This window comes from Hypanus sabinus, chromosome 1, assembly GCF_030144855.1.
Source record: "Hypanus sabinus isolate sHypSab1 chromosome 1, sHypSab1.hap1, whole genome shotgun sequence".
NCBI classification, from domain to species: Eukaryota; Metazoa; Chordata; class Chondrichthyes; order Myliobatiformes; family Dasyatidae; genus Hypanus; species Hypanus sabinus.
The window spans coordinates 128394282-128419282 of NC_082706.1; the positions used below are offsets into that span (position 1 = coordinate 128394282).

Genomic DNA, 25001 nt, shown 5'->3' on the forward strand with positions numbered 1-25001 from the left:
TCTTTCGACTTTGTCCACTCTGTGCTTTGTTACTGTGGCAAAATTTGATATATTTGCTCATATAATATCAGACATTGGATTCCTGAAGAGACTGATTTGTGAAGTGGAGTAAATATTCCTCTGTGTTATATTTGATAAGACACTTTCACATTTTGTTTGTGACATGCATTCTAAAAAAATATTGTCTTATTTTAAGAGCAAAGTCCGTTTCCTCCATGTCAGAATTCCAACGCTTGATGGACAGTTCTCCATTTCTCCCTGAGAAGCACTTCATTAGTGATTCCAGTCAACATGCATACAAGACCAAGGATGAAGCAACCCCACCATTGTCTCCAGATGACTTGAAATATATTGAGGAATTTAATGGAAAAAGCTTGGAGTACACTAGCAAAGATAAGCCAGCAGAAGCCTGGCTGGAAAAGAGTGAAGATGACAAAACAGTGAGCAGTTTACCGGCCGAGCCCTTCCAGGCTACCTCATGGTTCCTTACAACCAGTGCTACGATGACAACCAGTACAATGAGTGGGCAGGATTCCACTCAAAAGCAGCTCCAGCGTAGCAGTGCAGGCTCGGATAAAATAGGAATGCGACTGTATCACAGTCCACCAGTGATCCGCAGATTTGAAGGGTCAACGCGACCTAACAGCGATGTAATGAAAGTGCCAGATTCAGACTTTTCTTTTTCCAGGATCAAGTCAGGTGGGAATGATTCAAAGGGAGGATCACCGAATGTATTTGGAAGGTGGCCATGTGAAATTGGAAAGCACCACAAAGACTTGCTGGAGGGTGGTCTCCATCCAATGGAGCACCCAATCTGTAGTACTGTAGGCTTTGCTTCATCACTGCATGATCTTAACATATCTGGCAACATGAGCGATGACATGAAAGAAGTAGCTCATTCAGTCATGAGTCGAATACGTTCAAACTCAATTGAGCCCCAGTTCAAAGACATTGCCTGTCAGACTATTGGTGCTACAAGTACAGGAACACAGACCACACAGACTATCAGTGTAGGTTTGCAAACCGAAGGCCTTAGGAACATCACCAGCAGTCCACACAAGTGTTTGACACCAAAAGGAGGTTCGACTCCTGTATCCTCACCCTCACGAAGTTTGCGGAATAAGCAGGTGGTGCCAGTAGTTGAGAAAATGCAGGCAAAGTTTGAACGAGCATGCTGCTCACCCAAATATGGCTCCCCGAAACTACAAAGAAAGGTTTCTGCAAAATCGGATCAGCCAAAGGATCGCATTTTGCCAAGTACTCCACAGAAGGGATTCAACGAATCAGCTTGGGCAAGATCAACCACCACTCGAGACAGTCCTGTTCACACCACCATTAATGATGGCCTTTCGAGTTTGTTTAATATCGTAGATCACACTCCCATAGCTTGCGACAATGTGCAAAAATTAACCAGGTCTGTGAGTAGATCAAAGCCTGCGGAACCCAGGTCAAATTATATCTTAGTTCAAGAGTTTCTGAAGACTGTCAGTGGCGGATCGCCAAGTCCAGTCTGCATGTCAGCGGAATCAGAGATGGAAACAGATGGCGAAGATCTTATTGGGAAGCAGGAACTGTCTATTTCTCCAGGATACAGCCTTACCGAAAGTCCTGCCAGGATCCTAAACAAACATCTACTTGAACAGGCCCTTAATGATGAACAAAGTCAAGCTAAGAACAGCCAGAAATCTGCCAATGACGACAGTAAGGCAGAAGATGCAGATGGAATTTCCCCTAACTTCCTTGAGGTATATTGCTCATTTTACTCTTTCTGTCTTGAATTTTACAAAGCTCATTGTTTGGATTACATGGATCAGCTAATTAACGTCAACTATTTCTATTGTTTCTGCAGCCAGTACATGGCTCCATTCACTAAAGTGTTTCAGGTCAATGCATTTCTGTTCTTTGAAGTTTCATTTTGGACTTCAGAGCCAACTAATGCTCACGTTGTGTGGTGATAGTTAATTAAGTAAAATTTAAGGATTTCATTGCAGGTTATACCAGCAGCATTAAAGTCTTCTCACATGAATTTTTGTTAAAAGGCTATCACCTTGCTTGAGCCAGTTTTTGTACAGGTTCACCATGACTCTGTTCACTCTCACCTCTGAGTTAAGTAAGCCATGGGTTCAAATCTCACATGAGTGTGAAAATCCAGGCTATTACTCCAGTGCAGCACTGTGGCACCCTGTTTCTTTTTGGATAAGCTGTTAAAATATGGCCTTATCTCCTTTGCAAACAGATATAAAATATTCTCTGATGCTATTTGGGAAAAAAGCATGGAGTTATCCCTGTATGCTGGTCACTAGCTATGCTGAAAACAGATTCTCTGCTCAATATCACGTTTCTGATTTTGAGATGATTCTGTGCACAAAAGGGCTTCTTATTGCAGTAGAGCTGCACTTGAAATGTTAAAACCATTTAAGGATTTTTAGGGTGTCATGGTGCTATATAAGTACACGCAAGTCCTTTGTGTTCATAGTCATATGTCCCTGTATTGCAATGCTTTCAAAATCTTACTTTAGTATTACTTTGATTTCAGAATTGAAAATTTGTTAAATTACCACAATAGCTAAACAGTTCTTACGTGTGTTGGTATCTATGAATATTCTTTACTGGTTAAAGTATTCTCCTACTGAATGTGAAAAAAAAACTAAGCATCTCAGGGTAACCTATTTAATGCAATGTTCAAATGGCCAGAAATTTGTCCTTCCTTGGGGTAAGAGACCAGGCCTTTTCACACTAATCCAGATGTTAATGGAGCAAACTATTTCTTCTCTCTCTCAGATTTTCTTGTATTTACCCTCCCTGATTGCTTGTTGCACCTACATACCATTTGTGTTCCTGAGGGTTTCCCAAGTGCTTTAAAGCAAGTGCTGAGAACCTCATTTCAATGACCGTAAGCATTGAAATTAGGATGCATGCAGCGTGCTGAAATAGTAGGTAAAGATAGCATCTTTGGGTCCAATTAATCATTGAGTAAAGCCACTGAGCTTTCAGTGAGTTGATTTTTTTTAAGTTCTTGTTCTTCTCAGGAAGCAGTGATGGCAAGAAAGGAAGGAGCCAGCAAAGTAGAAGGGATCAGGAAACGGCTGCAGGCAGGTGCAAGCAGTAAGAACTGAGGTGGTAAATCTGGCAGCCATCTGCTGGAATTAAAATTAGCTTGAGAGCGAGTGAGTTTGCTTGTAGTAAGGAGAAGTATGTCAGTCGTAAATGAATCCTTTTTTCCCCTATAAGGGAGCATTTTGACTCTCTGAAGCTGCTATTGTTTTATGCCTAGGACATTAATAGAAAAAAAAGACTATTAATTAGAAGCCAGCAGGGTTGGTATTTCTGGAATTTTGAGAGGTACTTTTTGGGTGGGTGGGTAAAGAGTTAATTGGTGGGGGTAAAGTAGATAGTAGAAATCTATCCCATGACTAAATTAATAATTGGAGATTTTTTCAAAGTTAAGACACATAAATAGAATACATACAGATCAGCCAAGATCTCATTAAGTCGCTGTACAATGAGCTGTTCTTGCTCCTATGCCCCAGTTAGATTGATAACAAATTTATATTTACTTAATTTAATATATACTTAATTTAATTTAATATATACTTAATTTAATTTAGGATCAAACCAAATAATATTATTCCCTCCAACAATCTCACAACAATGGGGTTAGAGTCGGCAGTCCTATATTAATCAGAGTATTGTATAATATCACTCCCCCACCCCCCCAGGTCTCAGAGTATGGCTCATTGGTGAGGTTTCATCACACAACAATTCATAATGCATGCTCATAAAACGCTGGACAAATGGGCTCTGTATTCAGAGTACAGTATCAGCATTGGTATAGTTCAGTGCAGCATCTGAAGGGTAGGAATTGTCATAATCAGTACACCAGTTTATATAGCTCTCAGTGTAGCCTTTTTAAATTTTATTAACAATTCCTATATAAGGAAATGTTCTAAATATTATAATGTACAAAATAATATCACGGGTTCAATTTAATATCAGAGAATGTAAACAATATACAACCTGAAATTTTTACTCTTCACAGACATCCACGAAACAGAAAAAGAAACCCAAAGAATGAATGACAAAGTATTAGGACCCCAAAGGCCCCTTCCTCCCATGGACAAGCAACAGCAAAAGCACTGACTCTTCCCCCCACTTGCTCTAGCAAAAGCATCAACCCCACCACCACACAAGTATTTAGTAAAGACCTCAAAGAGACTATGATCTAGAGTCCATCAAAACCACTGTCCATCCCAACACTTCGATATCTCAGACAGGCTCTTGCTCTCACCAGTGAGAAAGAGATAGCACTCCTGTAACAAGAAGCGGGGAAACTAGCAGCTAGCTATTTCGATGTTAATCTGCTACGTCACTTCTCCGAGATCTCCAACTCAAGGACCAACAGACTCCCACTCACCATTGAGGGGGAGTGGAGGAAGGGGAAGGGATATCCCTCCCTCTCTCCCTGGGTGTTGGAGAGGGGTGAGGAAGAGGAGGAGGGGAGGAGAGTGGGTGGGGTAAAGTGGAGGGATATCCCTCCACTTCCCTCTTTCCCTATCTCTCTCCCACTCCACCCCTCCTCACCCCTTCTCTCAGGGAGGGGGAGGGATATCACACCCCCACTTCCACCCAGGGATAGAGGTAGGGGGGTGAGAAGGGGAAGGGATATCCCTCCACTCCCTCCCCTACCCAGGGATAGCGGGGGAGGGAGGGAAAGAGAGAGGGAGGGGGAGAGATATCCCTCCCCTTTCCCCCCACTCTCGCAGGAGAGGGGGAGAGGGAATATTCCTCCCCGCTCCTTCTCCTCTCGCCTGTGAACCCTCCCTCACTCCCTCCCTCTCTGGAAGAGAGAGGGGGTGAGAAGTGGGAAGGGATTTCCCCCCCACTCCCTCACTCTCCATCCCCCCTCTCTCCCAGGGATGTGGGGGAGAGGAGGGGAGGGAGGGGGAGAGGGAAGGTGCAAGTCTTCTAGGCTGCACAGCAAGTCCGAGAACAGGAACTCACTGCCCGTTGAGAGCCAAAGCTCCAGCTGTAGATCAGACTCCGACTGGACCCTCGCCACCTTGAAAGGAAAGGAAAGGCATGAAAAAGGACAAAGGAAACTTTTTTCTCAAACAAACTGGAAGATGGCGCCCATGTCTGCACTAACCTCTGGCGCCATCGTATATGTGAAAAGCTACATTTCCTCGTCCAAGCTTAATTGTTACTATTGCATCGTATTCAGCATTGATACTTGATCCCTCAGGTTCATTATGCTCCTACTTCCTTGTAAACTCCCATCTTTTAGAAGGATGAGAGGGGATCTGATTGAAACATTTAAGATTATTAAGGGATTGGACACACTGGAGGCAGGAAGCATGGTCCTGCTGATGGGTGAGTCCAGAACTAGCGGTCACAGTTTAAGAATAAGGGGTAGGCCATTTAAAACAGAGATGCGGAAAAACTTTTTCACCCAGAGAGTGGTGGATATGTGGAATGCTCTGCCCCAGAAGGCAGTGGAGGCCAAGTCTCTGGATGCATTCAAGAGAGAGTTAGATAGAGCTCTTATAGATAGCGGGGTCAAGGGATATGGGGAGAGGGCAGGAACGGGGTCCTGATTGTGTATGATCAGCCATGATCACAGTGAATGGCGGTGCTGGCTAGAAGGGCCGAATGGCCTACTCCTGCACCTACTGTTGATTGTCTGTTTGCTCCAATCTTGGCTACCATTAGTGGATGCTGACTGAAAATCCTGTTCAAATTCAATCCCTTCTAAAAGTAAGCTATAAATTGCTGTGGTGATTAAAATACTAGACCAACAGTCAAAGTTGTGGATCACAGATTCAGAAGCATAAATTTGAATCAAATATTGCAGCTACTGAATTTAAATTAAAGGAAATTATATAAATTGGAATTAATTAAATAGCTAGTTATTGTAACAGTAAGCGCAAACTGCTGGATTGTTGTGTAAACCCATCTTGTGTGCGAACATTGTTCAAGGAAGGAAGTCTACCATCCTTTCCTATGTGTGACTCCAAACCTACAAACATACGTAACCCTTTACTGCCTCTTCAATTGAGGATGGACTATAAATGCAATTGATAGTCATGTCCACATTTGTGGACCAATAAATTACAAAAACTCGCAATATTTGTAATGGAGGTTAAGATTGGTTAGCTTGTGAAACTAAGGGTATGTATTCATTTCTCACATTTAGACAAATTTCAGGGAGGGTTGATGAGATCATTAAATTTCCATCCTTCCACAAACAAAAAAAGATAGATACTACAGATTAAAATTGGGTAGCTTTTAAATTGCTAGTCACCAGATCCATAAGTATTCTAACCACCACCAAACCCAAGCCAGCAGGGTGGGTTTCAGTAACCTGGTTGGCACTAATGACTTAGTACAGTGGGAGAAAGATAAAGGATAGGTTGTCATTACAAGAAAAACTATAGCAAATCAGAATGATAGATGCTTTAGCATTCACACTCTGCCTTAAGCTGAATTTTGTCTCAAGTATATCCTGTCGGGAATTCAGAAAAGACTTCTATGAATAGTATGTGGAACATTATGCCATAAATTGTCGTCAAGGTGAATAGCATAGCTTCAGGAAACTAGGTAAGCATCTTTGGAATATGAATAGAAAGATGTGTTAATGCAATTAGCTGAAGTAAAGGAGAAGCTCAAGTGGAGTACACATATTAATTTGAAATTCTTAAGTGAAATATCTTTTCCTGCACTATAACTTCATTTAATGCAAGCACCTTCTGCAGTGCTAAGCATGAGTTGTCCAGTTACTTTGCGTACAATGTTTTCCTACAGTATTACTGTCCACTTCCATAGGAATCGATACTTTATGTAGGCAGTCCTCCACCTTTGCTGGTTGCCTCATACTTTACCAGATTTTTCTATTAGAAGAGTGGAATTCACTTCTTAGGAGCTGCAGGCAAGGATTCCAATATGACTGACATTTTATTGAATTGTGGATAATGACAAAGAACTGCAGCTAAACAGGGTATCCCAGAAACAGGATCAAGCCTGCTGCAGACCCACAGAGAGGTCACTGCTATCTGAACTGAAGTTGAAATCATCATTATCACATTGAAATTAGAGAAAGCTTTAAAGTTGTATACCTTTCTATAATTGCAAATATTACCTACTTCTACCCATGTAATGTTTTACCTGATATTTACAGTTGATTATTGTTATTTTCTATATATAAAGTATACTACAGTTTACTGATAAACTGATACCAATCTTTGTACAGTGAAAAAACAACAGTTCAATTTGCAAATAAGTGTTGCCACAAAAGCTATGGGAACCTCCACTGTTGGCCAGTTGTGCTTTTGTCAGCCGGTCGTCAATTTTGTTTAGATCCATAGTAAATTGGTAAAACTCTGTTACATCCAGTGCAATAAACAAGAGGCTCTTGGATAGTCATGAGCTTCTTTTGTTAATTGATTTTCAGTCTGTTGACAATTAACAGAGGCCACAAAAATATTAACGTGCTATCTCAATAGTTTGCCTCTGTTGGAAAGCTCCCTTCCTGTAACAGTTAATGGGGAAAGTTTGCAAGCCCTGACATGTTGCCAAGTATCTTTTTCTTACGTTCAGGAATCATCATGGGACATTGCTACATAGACCCTATAGAAACCTGTTCTTTATTAATTACCCTTGTTTAATAATAACTGTTTCAATATGCAACTTTACTGTTTACCTTGTCTTATTTTTTCTCCTATCTGTTCTACCCAGAGCCAAACTCTCTTACTAACCACCCCTTGGGGACTATAACCCTGCCTGCCTCACTACTGTAAGTTTTATGTTTCCAACCTTGGTGCTGTTTTGACTGTCCATTTTAGAAGCTTTTGGCAGAGCGCTTCATGCTTGTAGGTTTAAAAACAAGTTGCCTCTTTTTATTGCATAGATGCCAAACCTTATGCTTTGTAGTCAAGTTTGTCATTACCACGTGCTCTTAAGTTTTATTTTCGGATGCATGGCATTTGATAAGCTGAGAGTAAAGTTAGAGTAATGTAAACCATGAGGTGGTACTGTGTCTCTGGAACCTGGCAGCACTTCATGTGGATGCCATCAGACTCATCTCACTCAGTGCTGGTAAATATGCGTCTTAAATTCTGTGGTTATCTACAGAGTCTATCTATCCAGACCTCAGAATAAAGCCAGTCTGCGTGGTTTCTCTTGACAATATGTATTACATATATTTACCAGCTGAATATTGGATGTGGCTTTGCAACTCTGGTGAAATAAGCTCAAATTCAGCCCACATCAGCCAATGTAAGTGAGCCCTAACCATTTCAAATCTAGAGATCCTGTACCAAACCACTCTGGCATCATCACATTAGGTCATGCTGACATTGTGGTAATGGCCTCACTGAAATGGAAGTTGTGAACCCTATAGTTATCTGGTTCAAAGGACTAGTTACTTATGAGTTCAAGACTTCTGGAGCAGTAGTTCAAGTTCATCTCCAAGTTAATTTATTTGAGACCTACTCAGAGAGTCAACTTCCCCTCAGTTCATCTTCTTTTGAAAGGAACATGGAGAATAATTCTGCATTCCTCTCCAATCTTGGAAATGGGAGTGCAAGAGGTGGAACCCTAATGAAGTTAGGTTCTGGCTGCCACATTTTCTACCCACAGCTTAAAAAAAATGTTTTCAAGTTTGTATTTGTTGACTGACTTCCACTGGGAGCAGTGTGTTTCCATCTCACCAATGCTGTACCATCTCATCTCACTGCACATAAAGCATAAACATCTTCTCAGCTTCAATCCTAAACATAATCACTTCAAATCATCAGAGTAAAGAACAGTTCCCTAACTTGACAAGCTAGCTGAGACAAAGAATGATATTTCAGTCAGTAGCAATGGGTTTTTATTTTTTAAACACACTATTATTTCTTTTCTAAACACAAGAGATTCTATAGATGTTGGAAATCCAGAGCAACACACACAAAATGCTGGAGGAAGTCATTAGGCCAGGCAGCGTCAATGGAGAAGAATAAACAGTCGGCCTTTCAGGTCAAGGCCCTTCATCAGGACTGGAAAAGAAGGGGGAGGAAAGAAGCCAGAATATGAAGGTGGTGAAGGAGAAGGGGCACAGGCTGAAAGATGACAGGTGGGTGGGGAGGATGAATTAAGAAGATGGCAGGTGATAGGTGGAAAAGGTAAAGAGCTGGAGAAGAAGCAATCCGAGAGGAGAGTGGACTATGGGAGCAAGGGTGAAAGAGGAGGGGTACCAGGGGGGTGTTGTGATAGGCAGGTGAGGAGAAGAATAGCAGTAAAAGGGGAGCCAGAGTGGAGAAAGAAAGGAAAGGGGAATTACTGGAATTTAAAGGAGGCCGTGGACTGGCATGTCATAATGGGCATGGGGATTGGAATTAATTGACAATAGACAGTAGGTGCAGGAGTAGGCCATTCGGCCCTTCTAGCCAGCACCGCCATTCACTGTGATCATGGCTGATCATACACAATCAGTACCCCGTTCCTGCCCTCTCCCCATATCCCTTGACTCTGCTATCTATAAGAGCTCTATCTAACACTCTCTTGAATGCAGCCAGAGACTTGGCCTCCACTGCCTTCTGGGGTAGAACATTCCACATATCCACCACTCTCTGGGTGAAAAAGTTTTTCTGCATCTCTGTTCTAAATGGCCTACCCCTTATTCTTAAACTGTGGCCTCTAGTTCTGGACTCACCCATCAGCAGGAACATGCTTCCTGCCTCCAGTGTGTCCAATCCCTTAATAATCTTATATGTTTCAATCAGATCCCCTCTCATCCTTCTAAATTCCAGTGTATACAAGCCCAGTCGCTCCAATCTTTCAACAAATGACAGTCCTGCCATTCCGGGAATTAACCTCGTGAACCTACGCTGCACTCCCTCAATAGCAAGAATGTCCTCCCTCAAATTTGGAGACCAAAACTGCACACAGTACTCCAGGTGGGGTCTCACCAGGGCCCTGTACAGCTGCAGAAGGACCTCCTTACTCCTAAGGTCAATTCCTCTTGTTATAAAAGCCAGCATGCCATTAGCTTTCTTCACTGCCTGCTGTACCTGCATGCTTGCTTTCATTGACTGATGTACAAGAACACCTAGATCTCGTTGTACTTCCCCTTTTCCTAACATGACTAATCTGCCTTCCTGTTCTTGCCACCAAAGTGGATAACCTCACATTTATCCACATTAAACGGCATCTGCCATACATTTGCCCACTCACTCAATCTGTCCAAGTCACCCCGCATTCTCATAACATCCTCCTGACATTTCACACTGCCACCCAGCTTTGTGTCATCAGCAAATTTGCTAATGTTACTTTTAATCCCTTCATCTAAATCATTAATGTATATTGCAAACAGCTGCGGTCCCAGCACCGAACCTTGTTGTACCCCACTGGTCACAGCCTGCCATTCCAAAAGGGACCCGTTAATCACTATTCTTTGTTTCCTGTCAGCCAGCCAATTTTCAATCCATGTCTGTACTCTGCCCCCAATACCATGTGCTTTAATTTTGCCCACTAATCTCCTATGTGGGACTTTATCAAAAGCTTTCTGTAAGTCCAGGTACACTATATCCACTGGCTCTCCCTTGTCCATTTTCATAGTTACATCCTCAAAAAACTCCAGAAGATTAGTCAAGCATGATTTTCCCTTCATAAATCCATGCTGACTCGGACTGATCCTTCTACTGCTATCCAAATGTGTCGTAATTTCCTCTTTTATAATTGACTCCAGCATCTTTCCCACCACTGACGTCAGGCTAACCGGTCTATAATTCCCTGCTTTCTCTCTCCCTCCTTTCTTGAAAAGTGGGACAACATTAGCCACCCTCCAATCAACAGGAACTGTTCCTGAATCTATAGAACATTGGAAAATGATTACCAATGTGTCCACGATTTCTAGAGCCACCTCTTTTAAGTACCCTGGGATGCAGGTACATCAGGTCCTGGGGACTTATCAGCCTTCAGACTCAACAGTCTATCCAACGCCGTTTCTTGCCTAATATAAATTTCCTTCAGTTCATCCTTTACCCTAGTTCCTTTGGCCACTATTACATCCGGGAGATTGTTTGTGTCTTCCCTCGTGAAGACAGATCCAAAGTACCTGTTCAACTCATCTGCCATTTCCTTGTTCCCCTTAATAAATTCACCCGTTTCTGTCTTCAATGGCCCAATTTTGGTCTTAACTACTTTTTTGCTATTCACATACCTAAAGAAGCTTTTACTATCCTCCTTTATATTCTTGGCTAGTTTACCTTTGTACCTCATTTTTTCTTGGCGTATTGCCTATTTTGTTATCTTCTGTTGCTCTTTAAAAGCTTCCCAGTCGTCCGGTTTCCTGCTCATCTTTGCTATGTTATACTCATTCTCTTTTATTTTTATACTGCCCTTTACTTCCCTTGTCAGCCACGGCCACCCCTTACTCCCTTTCTTGCTACGTTGTCTGTACAATAGTAATCATTACCAAAAAAAAATGGGAAATCAAACACATCTTTCTTGATTACTCCACTTCCTACCCCTTATCCTAGCCTCAATTAACCCTAGGCATGAAAACTGGTGAGGCAAGTTGCCTGTCATTAATATTTATTTGGCTAGCTGCCAGCACCAGACATTAGGTCTGTTAAAATTGCCTGAAGACCAAGCTCCATGTGTCCTCAGGCTCAATATAAGATTCATACTAGTATACACTCCTGCACTTTCAAAAGTTTCAAAAAGGATGGTCTTACAAGTAAGGTATAAAGCAAAACAAATGTTGGAAATCAGAGACAATAAATCATCATAAGTCTGAAACCTGAACTGTTTCTTCTACAGATTCTGCCTGAGCTGCTGCATCTTTCCAGCAATTACTGTTTTTTATTCCATTTTCCATATTTATAGTTTATATAACCATCAATTATTCTTTAATCAAGATTTTCTTGCAGCCTTTTAAATACTTTCAAGTTTTTTTTAATTCTTAAATGTGCACGAGGTTAGTTTAGTGATTTTAAGACAATTACATTTTAAGCTATAGATGATTTGTTCTTGGGTCATCCTTCTGTATATTTGCATAAATGATTTTGCATTACACTTACAGAATCTATTAGTGACATTGCTGCTCAAGTGTAATGTTCCAAGCGACTTACTGTAATTGGAAGATAATTGGGAAAAATGCAGATGCTGGAAATCAGAAGTAAATACACAAAATACTGGAATTACTCAACTGGTCAGACAAACAAAATCAACATGTCAGGTTGATGACCTTTCATCTTGACTACTCTGATGTAAGGGTAATCATTAGCACTGGCTCTGTCCACAGTTTCTCCCTGACCGACTGAGTATGTCCATTATTTTCTGTCTCTAATTAAAATGTAATTCTTTTATTATAGACCATGTATCAGGACTCTACAGGGTCTCCACCCAAAATGTCTGCTAATCATTGGCCTTTGGAGATGCCTGGCCCCAGAGTTCCTCCAGCAACTCTGTGCATTCAGTTAAAAAGTAAAAGAAAACTGCTGAAGGAACTTGGTGGGTGGAAGACTGGGATCTGAACATGGACGTGGGCCGAATTGTCAACCATCCCTTTGCTTCCACAGATGCTCTTTTTTTGGTTTGTTTTTAATCGTTTATCCCCAGTGAGCAAAAGATAAATGAGAATATGCAGATAAATTGTTTCAGTAAGGGAATTAAAAACTCAGTTAAACTTGCAGGTGGCATGGATAAAGCAGTTGTTCACAAACAGGATATAAACTGGTAAGAGATTTAAAATTGGGGCAGATGCAACATCTTTTGAGTTGGAACAAAATTCCAGATAGATTTTGAAACCTTATGGTGCCAGGTTACACCATAACAAGAAGCATCTTGCAAATTCATGGCAAGAATCAACTTGGGCTTGGGGACTTCGAAATTATCGTTGAATGGTAGGCATTAAAATAACAGCATTCCTCACCAGGTTCATAACTGAATGTATAATCCCACTCTCTTAATTAGCAACAGGAGACTTGTAAATATTAAGCACATTTTAGCTGGCATTTGTAGTTTTTGGAGTTCATTTGTATGTCCATAAGCCCCGTGTCCATAATCCAGGGATGGCCTGTTCATTTCTATTTCAGAAGCTCTTAGTAAATAATAAAAATGTATTCTCATATGAGAGGATCACAGCCAAGATCTTCTCTTATTGAATGATATATCATTAAGAGTTCTGGCAAAGTAAAAGATGCAGGAACCATTCCAATTTTTACTGGTTTCATATTTCCGGCCATTCTAGTGTATAAACTGCAGCTGTTCCCTTTTACAAAGAAAGTGTAATTCAAATCGGTCCAAACACAAGTATTATTTCAGATATAATAGGAAATACTGTATCTTTAATTTGTGTGCCATGCTTGCAAACACTTGATACAACAAAATTTGGGGTTGTTTGCCCTATTTCTTATGTTGTGGCGATTGAAAACTAGCTTGGTGCATCTTTCCCCTGACTTTGAACTTCAGCATAGATGTTGGTTATCTCCAAATGGCACACACACAAATTATTGCAAATTTAGACAAATATCATAAAAACAGAAATATAGGACTTTTTCAATACGTGACAGTGGCATTCAGAAAGACTACGGAATAACTGGTGTTCAATCCATAACTATGAAGGAGAATATCACAGTGATGCATTTTGCCACTGAAAATGCAATTATTGTTTAAACATCTTAGCGTAAAACTGTGGGTGATGCCCTACAGTTGAAATAAGGATCTTCCTGAAAAGAAATTTACCAAAATGCTTTTTTTTTTGTAGAAGTAACCTGTTGAAATATTATGAGCATTTTTAAGCAAGATTGACACTATCACATTGCATTGAAAATTTTAAAAATGTATATTAAGTAATAAAGAGTCTGTGTCTCTAATTTCAGCACAGCTGCAGAAAGTACTTAACCCAGTGATAATGTGTGGTACCCTCCAGCACTGTAGAATGTATTATTTTCCAAAATTTGAGTTTCAAACAATAACATATTGGTTTGATTAAAAAAAACTTTCAAGTACAAATTAAGGATCTTAAATATTGCTTTTGATTTGTAATTTAGGCATGATTTAACATATGTTTAAAGAGAAACACAGTCTGCTTAAGACTAGTTTGGATTTAATTTAGGAAAATGTGAATTTGGCACACTGATACACATTCAAGGGTTTAAGCCATGCCATCCTTTTAAAATCTACATTATTCAATCTGTTCCACTGTTTGTCCTGCCTGAGGTTGCCTGCCACACAAAGCTGTTGATAGCTATGGGTGACTGAATTTTAGTGTTGGATATTTAATTTTAACTTACCTTTGTGCAGGTTTAAGGTTATCTATCAATTAGTCATTCGTTCTAATCAATCAGTTGTGATCTGTGTCCTCAAGCTCCCGGATTTTCATGAATGGTACTTGGTCTGTTTTTGTCTGTCATGTATCGTCCTGAACAGTTTATTTGAATGGAAAGGTATTGAATTAATCAAATTAAGATCAGACACAGTGGGTAGCTTTAGGATGGAGGAACAGATAATTAGCTTTCAATGGCTGTAATTTAGACTTTGCTTGGTGGAATAAAATGGACAGCAGCAAATGATAAAGTTTGGTGTTTTCACTTTGATTGAATTCACAGCAGCTGGTATCCAGGGAGATGTACAGCATGGAACTTCATGGATAAGGTCAATTTTAATCTGTAGCCTAAATCTATCCTTGCAGCAAGTTAAGCTGACACAAAAAGGACAGGCATGTAGTGTGTATTTATCTCATTTTTCATTTTCATGATTGCTGGCAGGGTCAGCATTTCTCACACATTCCTGGCTACCATGAACAATTAGACGCAGTTCATTTTCTCAAAGTTATTGTCTCCTTATGGCGGGTGCCCCTGAGGCACCATCGGTAGCAAAGCCCAAGGCTCTGATCCAAGAATACCGAAGGAATGTGTATTTAAGTCCAAGTCAGGAAGCTATAATCCAGAGGAGAACATCACACACACAGTATTCATATGCTCCTGCTGTCGCTTTACCTCTGTGTAATGGATTAAGAGGAAACCTAGGTGAGTTACTGCAGTCCATGCTGCGGCCTTGGTGTGGTAATGGTGCAGGAGGTGGATACTCAAAAAGGTAGGCAGATCAATTCCTGACACCTGAAGACATACAGCGTTTTCAATACATGAAATTTCTGCATTCATTTTCAGAGTATTTTAGTCCTTGAAGGACATCTGGAAAATGCTCAGAAATTTCTAACATAAGACATAGGAGCAGAATTAATCCATTTGGCCTATCGAGTCTGCTCTGCCATTTATCCATGACTGATTTATTTTCCTTCTCAACCCCATTCTCCTGCCTTCTTTCCATTACCCTCAACTCCCTTACCAATCAAGAACCTATAAGCCTCCGTTTTAAATATACCCATTTGCTTGCCTAACATAACAGATATTGTCAAATGAAAATGAGTAGATTTGCTCCAAGGTGGTAACAAAGAGTTAGAGACATGAGCGTATGAATTACAAGCCCAATGTGGTTCATAGTACTCCAGATGAGATCTCATCTATATCTTATATATCCATATCATAACCCCTCTGTTTTTGTCTTCAGTTCTCCTATCAATTAAGAACATAGTGTTAGCTTTCCTAATTACCTGCTGTACCTGCACACAGGCTGTTGGCAAATCATTCACAAGCACACCCTGATCCCTTTGGATCTCAGACCTCTGCGTTCCCTTACCATTCAGGTAATTAGTTATATTTACTTTTCTTTCTGAGCGCTAAAGATGAACTCTGGAAATCTCAGTCTAACTCATGGCCCCTGCATCTTAATTGCCTACCAGTACTGTACTTTGTTACTATAGTACAGTATCTGCTTTCTGTTACTGTTTTATCTTTTGCACTGGAACACTACAGCACAGTACAGGCCCTTCAGCCCTCAATGTTCTGCCAACTGATATAATCCTTAAAAAAAAGTACTAAACCCACACTACCCCATAACCCTCCATTTTTCTTTCATCCATGTGCCTGTCCAAGAGGCTCTTAAATACCCCTAATGTTTTAGCCTCCACCACCATCTCTGGCAAGTCATTCCAGGCACTCACAACCCTCTGTGTAAAAAAACCTACCCCTGATGTCTCCCCTAAACTTCCCTCCCTTAATTTTGTACATATGCCCTCTGGTGTTTGTTATTGGTGCCCTGGGAAACAGGTACTGACTATCCACCCCATCTTTGCCTCTCATAATCTTGTAGACCTCTATCAAGTCCCCTCTCATTCTTCTACATTCCAAAGAAAAGTCCTGGCTCTGCTAACCTTGCCTCACAAGATTTGTTTTCCAATCCAGGCAACATCCTGGTAAATCTCCTCTGCACCCTCTCCATAGCTTCCACATTCTTCCTATAATGAGGTGACCAGAATTGAACACAATACTCTAAGTGCAGTCTTGTGCAATTGTTTTCTCAGAAAGGATAATTTACAGTTAGACAGAATCATTAATTGGCAAAAGTACAAAGGTAGCAGTAATTAATAAGTACCAATCACAATGGAAAAATGCTTAGGTCTTAGGTTTCAGTGTCATGGGTATTCTGGGACATTTTACTTTCAGTTCCCCTGCATGGACATTACGGATACCCAAGTACAAAAACAGTTGTTTGAATCTGAAATAAAACCAGAACATGCTAGAAATGTTCAGCAGCTCAGACAACATACATGGAGAGAAATATTTCAACTAAGGAATCTTTCAACAAGAGGAATTCGTCACCCAGAACGTTGGGCACCATGGTAGCATAATGTTTAGCACCACAATATATTTGGAGCATTTCCAGAGTTCAGTTTCAGCGCTGTTCTGTAAGGACTCGCTATGAGTCCTCCCCATGAGAGGCTCTGGGTCCTCCGGTTTCCTCCCACAGTCCAAAGAATTGTGCATTGTCCCATGATTAGGTTAGGGTTAATCAGGTCTGTCGGGGGTTGCTGGGGCAGCGAGGCTCAAGGACCAACTCTGCACTGAGTTGGTAAGTAAATAAAATAAATATCTTTTCCAGCACTTTTTTCTTTAATTTCAGAGTTTGCTAAGCTAGTTCCAGTACATCATTTGTACTTTAGCAATGGAATTAATTATATCTCTCATCTAGAAATAGCATCAACCCTAACTCATCTACATTGTTGTGTAGCATCTGCACGTTAACCTCAAGCTACACAATGTTCTAGCATGGAAACATATCATTGTTCCATCATCATCACTGAGTCTAAATCCTACTACTCCCTTAACAACAGCACTATAGATGTATCTGCACTAGAAATACTGCAGGGGTTCAAGAAGGTAGTTCAGTACCAGTTCCTCAATGACAATTAAAGATGGCAGTAAGTACTGTTCTTCCCAGCAATGATCAGGCCCCAATAAATGAATATGTTTTGTATTCATCTGCTCTCTCTGTGGAATTAATAAAGGGAGGGTGGAATCTGTATAAGAGTGCTTTTATCCTTTGCCACATGATAGCAAGAAATATGGTTGGGATCTTCATGAAAGAGACAAGGTCAACTGATTTTTATAATTTTTTTTCTCTGTGAAGAAGCCATTTGCAAATAGTATCATTTTGCCAATAGACAAACATTAATTTGCTAGCAGGGATTCTCCATAAGTGATTATGTACATTAAATCACCTTCCCCCGCAACAATGTAAGCTCCAAATGAAACAGTGTTGTAGTTATGAAAACTTTCTTTATTAGAATCAGCATGTGTGGTGAAATTTGTGGTTTAGTGCCAGTACATTGCAATAAATAATAAAAACTATAAATTACATTGAGAATTACTGTATGCAAAAGTTTGGGCACCTTGGTCAAAATGTCTGTTACTATGACTAGTTGAGTAGAAGATGAACTGATCTCCAAAAGTCATAAAGTTAAAGATGAAGCATTCTTTTTCAACATTTTAAGCAAGATTAGTGTATTATTTTTGTTTTGTACAATTTTAGTGTGAAAAAACAGGAAGGAGCACCATGCAAAGGTTTGGGCACCCCAAGAGATTTGAGCTCTCAGATAATTTTTACAAAGGTCTCAGACCTTAATTTGCTTGTTAGGGCTATTGCTTGTTCACAGTCATCATTAGGAAAGGCCAGGTGATGCAAATTTCAAAGCTTTATAAATACCCTGACTCCTCAAACCTTGTCCCAATGATCAGCAGCCATGGGCTTCTCTGAACAGCTGCCTAGCACTCTGAAAATTAAAATAAATGATGCCCACAAAGCAGGAGTAGACTATAAGATAGCAAAGTGTTTTCAAGTAGCCGTTTTCTCAGTTCATAATGTAATTAAGAAATGGCAGTTAACAGGAATGTTGGAGGTCAAGTTGAGGTCTGGAAGACTAAGAAAACTTCCCAAGAGAACAGCTCATAGGATTGCTAGAAAGGCAAATCAAAACCCCCGTTTGACTACAAAAGATTTAGCGGACTCTGGAGTGGTGGTGCACTGTTCTACTGTGCAGTGACACCTGCACAGACATGACCTTCATGGAAGAGTCATCAGAAGAAAACCTTTCCTGTGTCTTCACTGCAAAATTCAGCATCAGAAGTTTGCAAAGGAACATCTAAACAAGCCTGATGCATTTTAGAGACAAGTCCTGTGGGCTGATAAAGTTAAAATAAAACTTTTTGGCAGCAATGACCAAATTTATGTTTGGAGAAAAAAGGGTGCAGAATTTCATGAAAAGAACACTTCTCCAACAGCATGGGGGTGGATCGATCATGCTTTGGGCTTGTGTTGCAGCCATTGGCACGGGGAACATTTCAGTGGTAGAGGAAAGAATGAATTCAATTAAATACCAGCAAATTCTGGAAGCAAACACCACACCGTCAGTAAAAAAAGCTGAAGATGAAAAGAGGATGGCTTCTACAACAGGATAATGATCCTAAACACACTTCAAAATCCAAAATGGACTACCTCAAGAGGCGCAAACTGAAGGTTTTGCCATGGTCCTCACAGTTCCCCAACCTAAACATCATCGAAAATCTGTGGATAAACCTCAAAAGAGCAGTGCATGCAAGACGACCCAAGAATCTCATAGAACTAGGAGCCTTTTGCAAGGAAGAATGGGCAAAAATCCCCCAAACAAGAATTTGAAAGACTCTAAGCTAGCTACAGAAAGAGTTTAAAAGCTGTGAATTTTGCCAAAGGGGGTGTTACTAAGTACTGATTATGCAGGGTGCCCAAACTTTCGCTTCAGGCCCTTTTCCTGTTTTGTTACTTTGAAACTGTTAAAGATGGAAATAAAAATGTAATCTTGCTTAAAATATTAAAGAAATGTGTCATCTTTAACTTTATGCCTTTTGGAAATCAGGTTGTGGCGACCCACACCGCTACAAGGTCGTCTTTTACTTGCTTAGCTAGTCACAGTAACAGAAATTTTGACCAGGCATGCCCAAACTTTTGCATGTCACTATGTATAAAAAAATAAAAACTGCGGTGCAAAAAGAGGGGGAGAAGTACTGAGGTAGAGTTCACAGGTTCATTGTCCAATCAGAAATCTGATGGTGAAGGGGAAGAAGCTGTTACTGAATTGTTGATTGTGTGGCTTCATACTCCTGTACCTCCTCCTCGATGGTAACATACCCCTCGTATGCTACCATTGAGTTTGTGCAAATAAAAGTATTAAAACAGCGGTATAAAAAAATTAAAAGTACAGATTTGTCCTTAGTCACGTGTGTCGCATAACATTTCTGAAATGGATTCCATTGAAACATTTCAGTCAAATAAAGCTTTATTCACGATGGATCTATTGTGACGGCATTCATCCAAACCATATTGCTAATTTTTTCAAACATGACTCGGCTCTTAGAAACTGTTTGCCTGTGTACTTGGGCTGGTGCTTATTACATAGGAAAATGCCGCCTTGTGTAGCAGATTTACTGCACTTGGGGATTTTTATTTTGATATTTCTCCAGTTCATGAAGGTTGATCATTGTATTCTTCCCTCATCTGAGCTCTTCACGTCACATAACAGTACTTAGTGACTTACTGATTTAAGCCAAGACTTGTTCATGCTTGTTTTTGAATTGGAGGCACAAGAGATTGTAGATGCTGAAATCTGAAATAACGAACAAGTTAGTTCAGAGATTTCCCTGTATCTTGTTTGTTGCTGGAATTTGAATTTCTCCATGGCCCTGCTTGTACTTTTGGTGTTCCTTACAACACTCCAGTACATCTGCAATCTTCCAACTCTGCCTTCCTCAGTATCCCAGTGGTTAATTGCTCCAGATTTGGCAATCTTGCCTTCAGCTACCAAGACCCAAAGCTATCCTCTTCTCTTCAAATTGCTGCTTAAGTCTACCTCGGTGGTCAAGGACAGGAAATGCTGGAAATACTTAGTAGGTTGATCAGTATCTGAGAAAGCTGAGAAAGAAATGGAGAGAATGGTTTAGATTGAAAATTTATCAGAATAAGAGAAGTTAGGGAATAAACTTTTTAAATTGCAGAGAGTGGATAGGGATGAAGACAGTCTCCTAATCTCTGTAGTCTCGCTGACATTGAATGATATAAATGGTTGTGGTGCCGGCTAAGAAAGGGTTGTGAAGATGTTTTTATCATAAATGAGCCAAGGAGAGGCAATGTAAATAGAACAAAGTAAATGTTAACAGTGGGAGAGGAAATAAACTCATAAACATTGGAGTTAAGCTACAAATTAGTAAAATAGAACACTGCAGATGTTGGAAATCTGAAATAAAAGTAACGAATGCTGGTAAATTCAGTAAGGCAAATTCTATAGAGAGTTAATGTTGCTGGTTTAAGAACTTTTATTAGTTATGGCTATTTTTGATACAGCACAGAAATGAGCCATTAAAGCCCACCTCATCTATGTCATTCCTGCTGCCTGTTTACACTAATCCTTTTCACCTGCATTAGGCCTGTATCCTTTTTAGCCTTTTTTTAAAATCCGAGTACCAGCACAAATGCTTTTCAGAAAATGCTGGTTATCTGAAATTCTTGAATTCACAGTTAATGCCTAGCACTGTGATGTGCCAAATAAGACGTTGTTCCTCAAATATTTTTGGAATACTGTAAAAGGCCAAAGAGACAGTGATAAGAGTTGGGGGTGGGTGGGATGGTGAAATAAAGTGTTAAGCATTTGGAAGCTCAGGGTCATTTTGCAGACTGAACAGAGATATTTTGTGAATCATTTGCCCAGTCAGCATCTGTTTTTTTTTTCTGGTGCAGAGCAGACCACAATGTGAATACTGAATGCATTTCTGTAACAGGTTTCTTAAGGTTGTTATAGCGGGGGATGGAGGTGGGGATTAGCTCCCACTACCTACTAAATGCTCCCAATGGTGTGCGTTTCAAATAGTCTCCAACAACCAAGTCCAGCTCCTGTTCTTCACGTGTGGATTACCTACTTGGCCCAGTGGAAAGGTTTCTACTGTCAGAAGGGGCAAAGGCTGGGGTTACTGATGCCTTAAAACTGGTTGCTTCAGGCAGATGGGGCTCGTCAGCTGTGGTTGGCAGCTCATCTAGGAGAAGGAAAACTCTGATCTCAAACCTCCGCTTCCTTGTGCTGCCACTCGTGGGGAAGGCTTCTGGAGTAAACCCCAAGGAAAAGTCCAGAGCTGAGGTCCCAAAGGCAGCTGTACACTGAGTTCAACATTGACTGGCAAATCCTGTGACATCGCTGGTGAAAAATTGTATCGGTCTCTGCCATTCATTTGGATTCACCAGATGCATGGAGAAGGTGAGCCTGCTGCATGGGCAACAGCTTGCTCTCCACATCATACTACCCTGGCTTGTATATCACATAGACCTCTGGGACACAACACCCATGGCCAACCCTGACCAACGGAGGGTCTCAAGGGCAAGCACTAGACAATGAGAAGCGTGTAGATGGTGAGGATAAGATGATAGGGCAGGTGTTGTATCTCTTCAAAATCTTCTCCAGTGTGGCATGAGGTAAAGTTTTGTTAAATGACATTCCTGTTGAAGCAGCTTAGGAAGTTTAATGGCTTGAAAAAGTTCTTTTAAAAAAATCCGAATTGTTACAGTTGTTCAAATTGTAAAACCTACAATACCAGATTGACAATTTCTGGTCTGATGCAGGATGTGCCTGACACAGTTCTCATGAAGAAAAGCCTAATAGAATGTTGGAAATCTGGAGTAAATATCTCTATACCTATCCATTAGATTACAATAATTAGAGTACTGGTCAAAATTTGCCATGTAACACGAAAAACAAAATAACAAAGCAGTTAGTATTTCAGTCAGTGTCTGTGAAAAGTGTAGGGATTGTATTGATTTTGGTGTCCTGTTCAATTAGTCTAAATATCTCTTTTTCAACTGTCTAGGATACATTGATTTAATAGTCTCCTTCGGTGTCCTGAATTTCTGTGATTCTGTATTACTTCCCCCTGCCAACAGGAACTTTGATCTTTTTGGCTCCAGGCATTAAAACATATTTTATCAATTTTGTATAGAATTTTTTGATCCAGATTATATTGTGGATAAAATTACCCAATTTGTGAAGCAGCTTGCTAACTGCTCACTCAGCATTTCAGTTTCAACAAAAAAAATCTTCAATTTGATTCAAAGTGATTTAGATTTCTGCTGGATGTTGATGAAAATCCCATACTGCAAATCAACCATATCACTTCATTTGAGCAACCGGAATGTAGGAATTGAGAGTAATATTCCGGATATGCCAGCAATGCAGAATGATAGGAACAAGTAATACTTCAGTACAAGTCCTCTTATGTTGTACACAGAGAGAACATGAATCAAATACATTGTCTAGGTCAGGGTAATGTTTTACAGTGAGGCATGAAGGAAATGTGAGATTAACAGAGGGAGGTCTCAGAGAGAACTGGGGAGGCTGGCAGGAGGCAAAATAGATAAAGGTGAGGATAGAGAAATGGACTTCAATGGAGAAGACTGACAGGCAAAAGATGTGCATCGAGACTTGGTTCAACAGCTATTTCAACAAATTCTGGTCATGATTCCACTGCCATTTACACCTCCTTTAACCGAAGCACTCATTAGTCCTTCAATCTTTCCAGCCTTCTCGTTACCACAGATCTCCCCTTTTGCTCTTCCCTCCTGATCTGCAATTGGCCCCGCCTTTTATCTCTGATTAATATTTTTATCTTTAATATTGTCAAATTCTCGTGAAAGCAATTCAGCAACCTCATATATCCAGTGTTCCATAAACAGCAGAAATGTGATGACACAGGAGGAGTTGGGAGAGGGGGTAACAGAAGCTTAACTAGCATCACAGTCCAGATATGAGGAAGCAAAGAAGATCTCAATGTAACACTGTTCCACTCTGCTAAGTAGATAGTCCAGCCATATTCAAGGCCATGTTTTTTAGGCTTAGTTCAAGTTTCCTTGGAGTGAAGCAAAGAGCCAAGGACAGAGAGTCCTTATTGTGAATGTGTTATAGATGTCCAAAAGCTCGTTGCAAGGACTCGGGCTGATCAAATGAATGTCATAAATTCATTGAATTATATACCAGGGAAAACAGCCCCATTGGCCCAACTCATCCACCAATCACGATGCCTATTTAACCTAATCTCATGTGCCTCCTTTTGGCCCGTCTCACTAAACCTTTCCTATTCATGAGCCTGTTCAAATGTCTTTTTTAAACAGTGTAATTGTACATTCCTCTGCTGTTTCCTCTGGCAGCTTGCTTCATATATCCCCTACCCTCTCTGTAAAAAAAAATTATCCTCAGGTTACCTTTAAATCATACCTCAACTCACCTTAAACTTATGCCCTTTAATCGTAGACCCCATTACCCCGAAAAAAAGACTGTGACTATCTTCCATATAAAGTACTGTGCAAAGGTCTGTAAAGGTCACATACTGTGAATGCAGCTACAGTGCCTCAGATTTTACACAGTACTGCATTGTCAACATGGAGTGGAGAGCAAGTTTATAAATCTGGCAGGAGCAAAGGATGCTGGCAATGATGGGGGTGGAGCTCCTTGGGAGAGGTGTGGGACAGGTGGCAGGGTGGGGGAAGGCTTGCACAGGTTTGGACACACCAGGCAAGGTCATTTGATTCCTAACAATTAGTTTATTGATCATTTAAGAACATCTCTCTGGTGCTTCCCACACCCTCCCCTCTCTCTTCCCCGCCACAATTCCCCACTCTCTGCTCCCTTCCCAATCTCAGCCCACGATAGAAACCCGTATCAGAATCAGATTTATCATCGCTCATGTGCCATGAAATTTGTTCTTTTTTGAGACAGTGGTATAGTGTAGTACATAAAATTACTACAGTACTGTGTAAAAGTCTTAGGCACCCTGACTCTATATATTGTATATGCCCCTCATAATTTTATAAGCCTCCACAAATTCATGTTTCAGTCTCCCTTGCTCCAGCAAAAACAGTCCCTGTTTATCCATTCTCTCAGGCATCAGTATCATTCAGGGAGGTGGTATACCAGGCTGAAGATGCACACTTGACATTCTAGAAACAGCTCCTGCCCCTCCACCATCTGAATAGTCAGTGAATACTACCTCATTATTTTTATATATTCTTATTGTATTTTATAGATTTTAAATGTACTGTACTGTAGCCTGATGTCACAATGTACAGTATGTCAGTGATAATAAACCTGATTCTGATTCTAATTCCCTCCTTGTAGCACTAGTTAGACCACACTTGGCGTATCATGTTCGGTTCTGGCCTCATCATTATAAGAAGGATGTGGAAGATCTAGAGAGGGTACAGAGAGAATTACCGGGATACAGCCTGGATTACATGGAAACGTTAAGCAAGCTAGGGCTTTTCACTTTGAACTGAAGAAAGATGAGAGGCAACTTGACAGAGGTGCATAAGATTATGAAAGGCATAGATAGAGTAGACATCCAGCAACTTTTTCCCAGGGCAGCAATGGTCAATATCTGAAGAAACCCAGTTTACCTGAACGGAGGAACGTTTAGGGGAGATATCAGAAGTAGGGGTTTTACTATACTGAGAGTGCAAGGTGTCTGGAATGCACAGCTGAAGTGGTCGTAGATATAATAGGAACATTTAAGGGACTCTTAGATATGTTCATGGATGTAAGAAGGGCACCACAA

At 40.5% G+C, this 25001-nt stretch overlaps 1 protein-coding gene across 2 annotated transcripts in view; it reads left to right on the forward strand.

Moving 5' to 3' along the window:
* The window catches only part of LOC132397406 (microtubule cross-linking factor 1), a 218807-nt gene that overhangs the window by 188760 nt on the left and 5046 nt on the right, over window positions 1-25001 (forward strand). For both annotated transcript variants that reach the window (XM_059976138.1, XM_059976146.1), the window contains exon 14: window positions 197-1745. In XM_059976138.1, coding sequence (XP_059832121.1) covers window positions 197-1745 — 1549 coding nt within the window. The remainder of the gene's footprint in view (window positions 1-196; window positions 1746-25001) is intronic.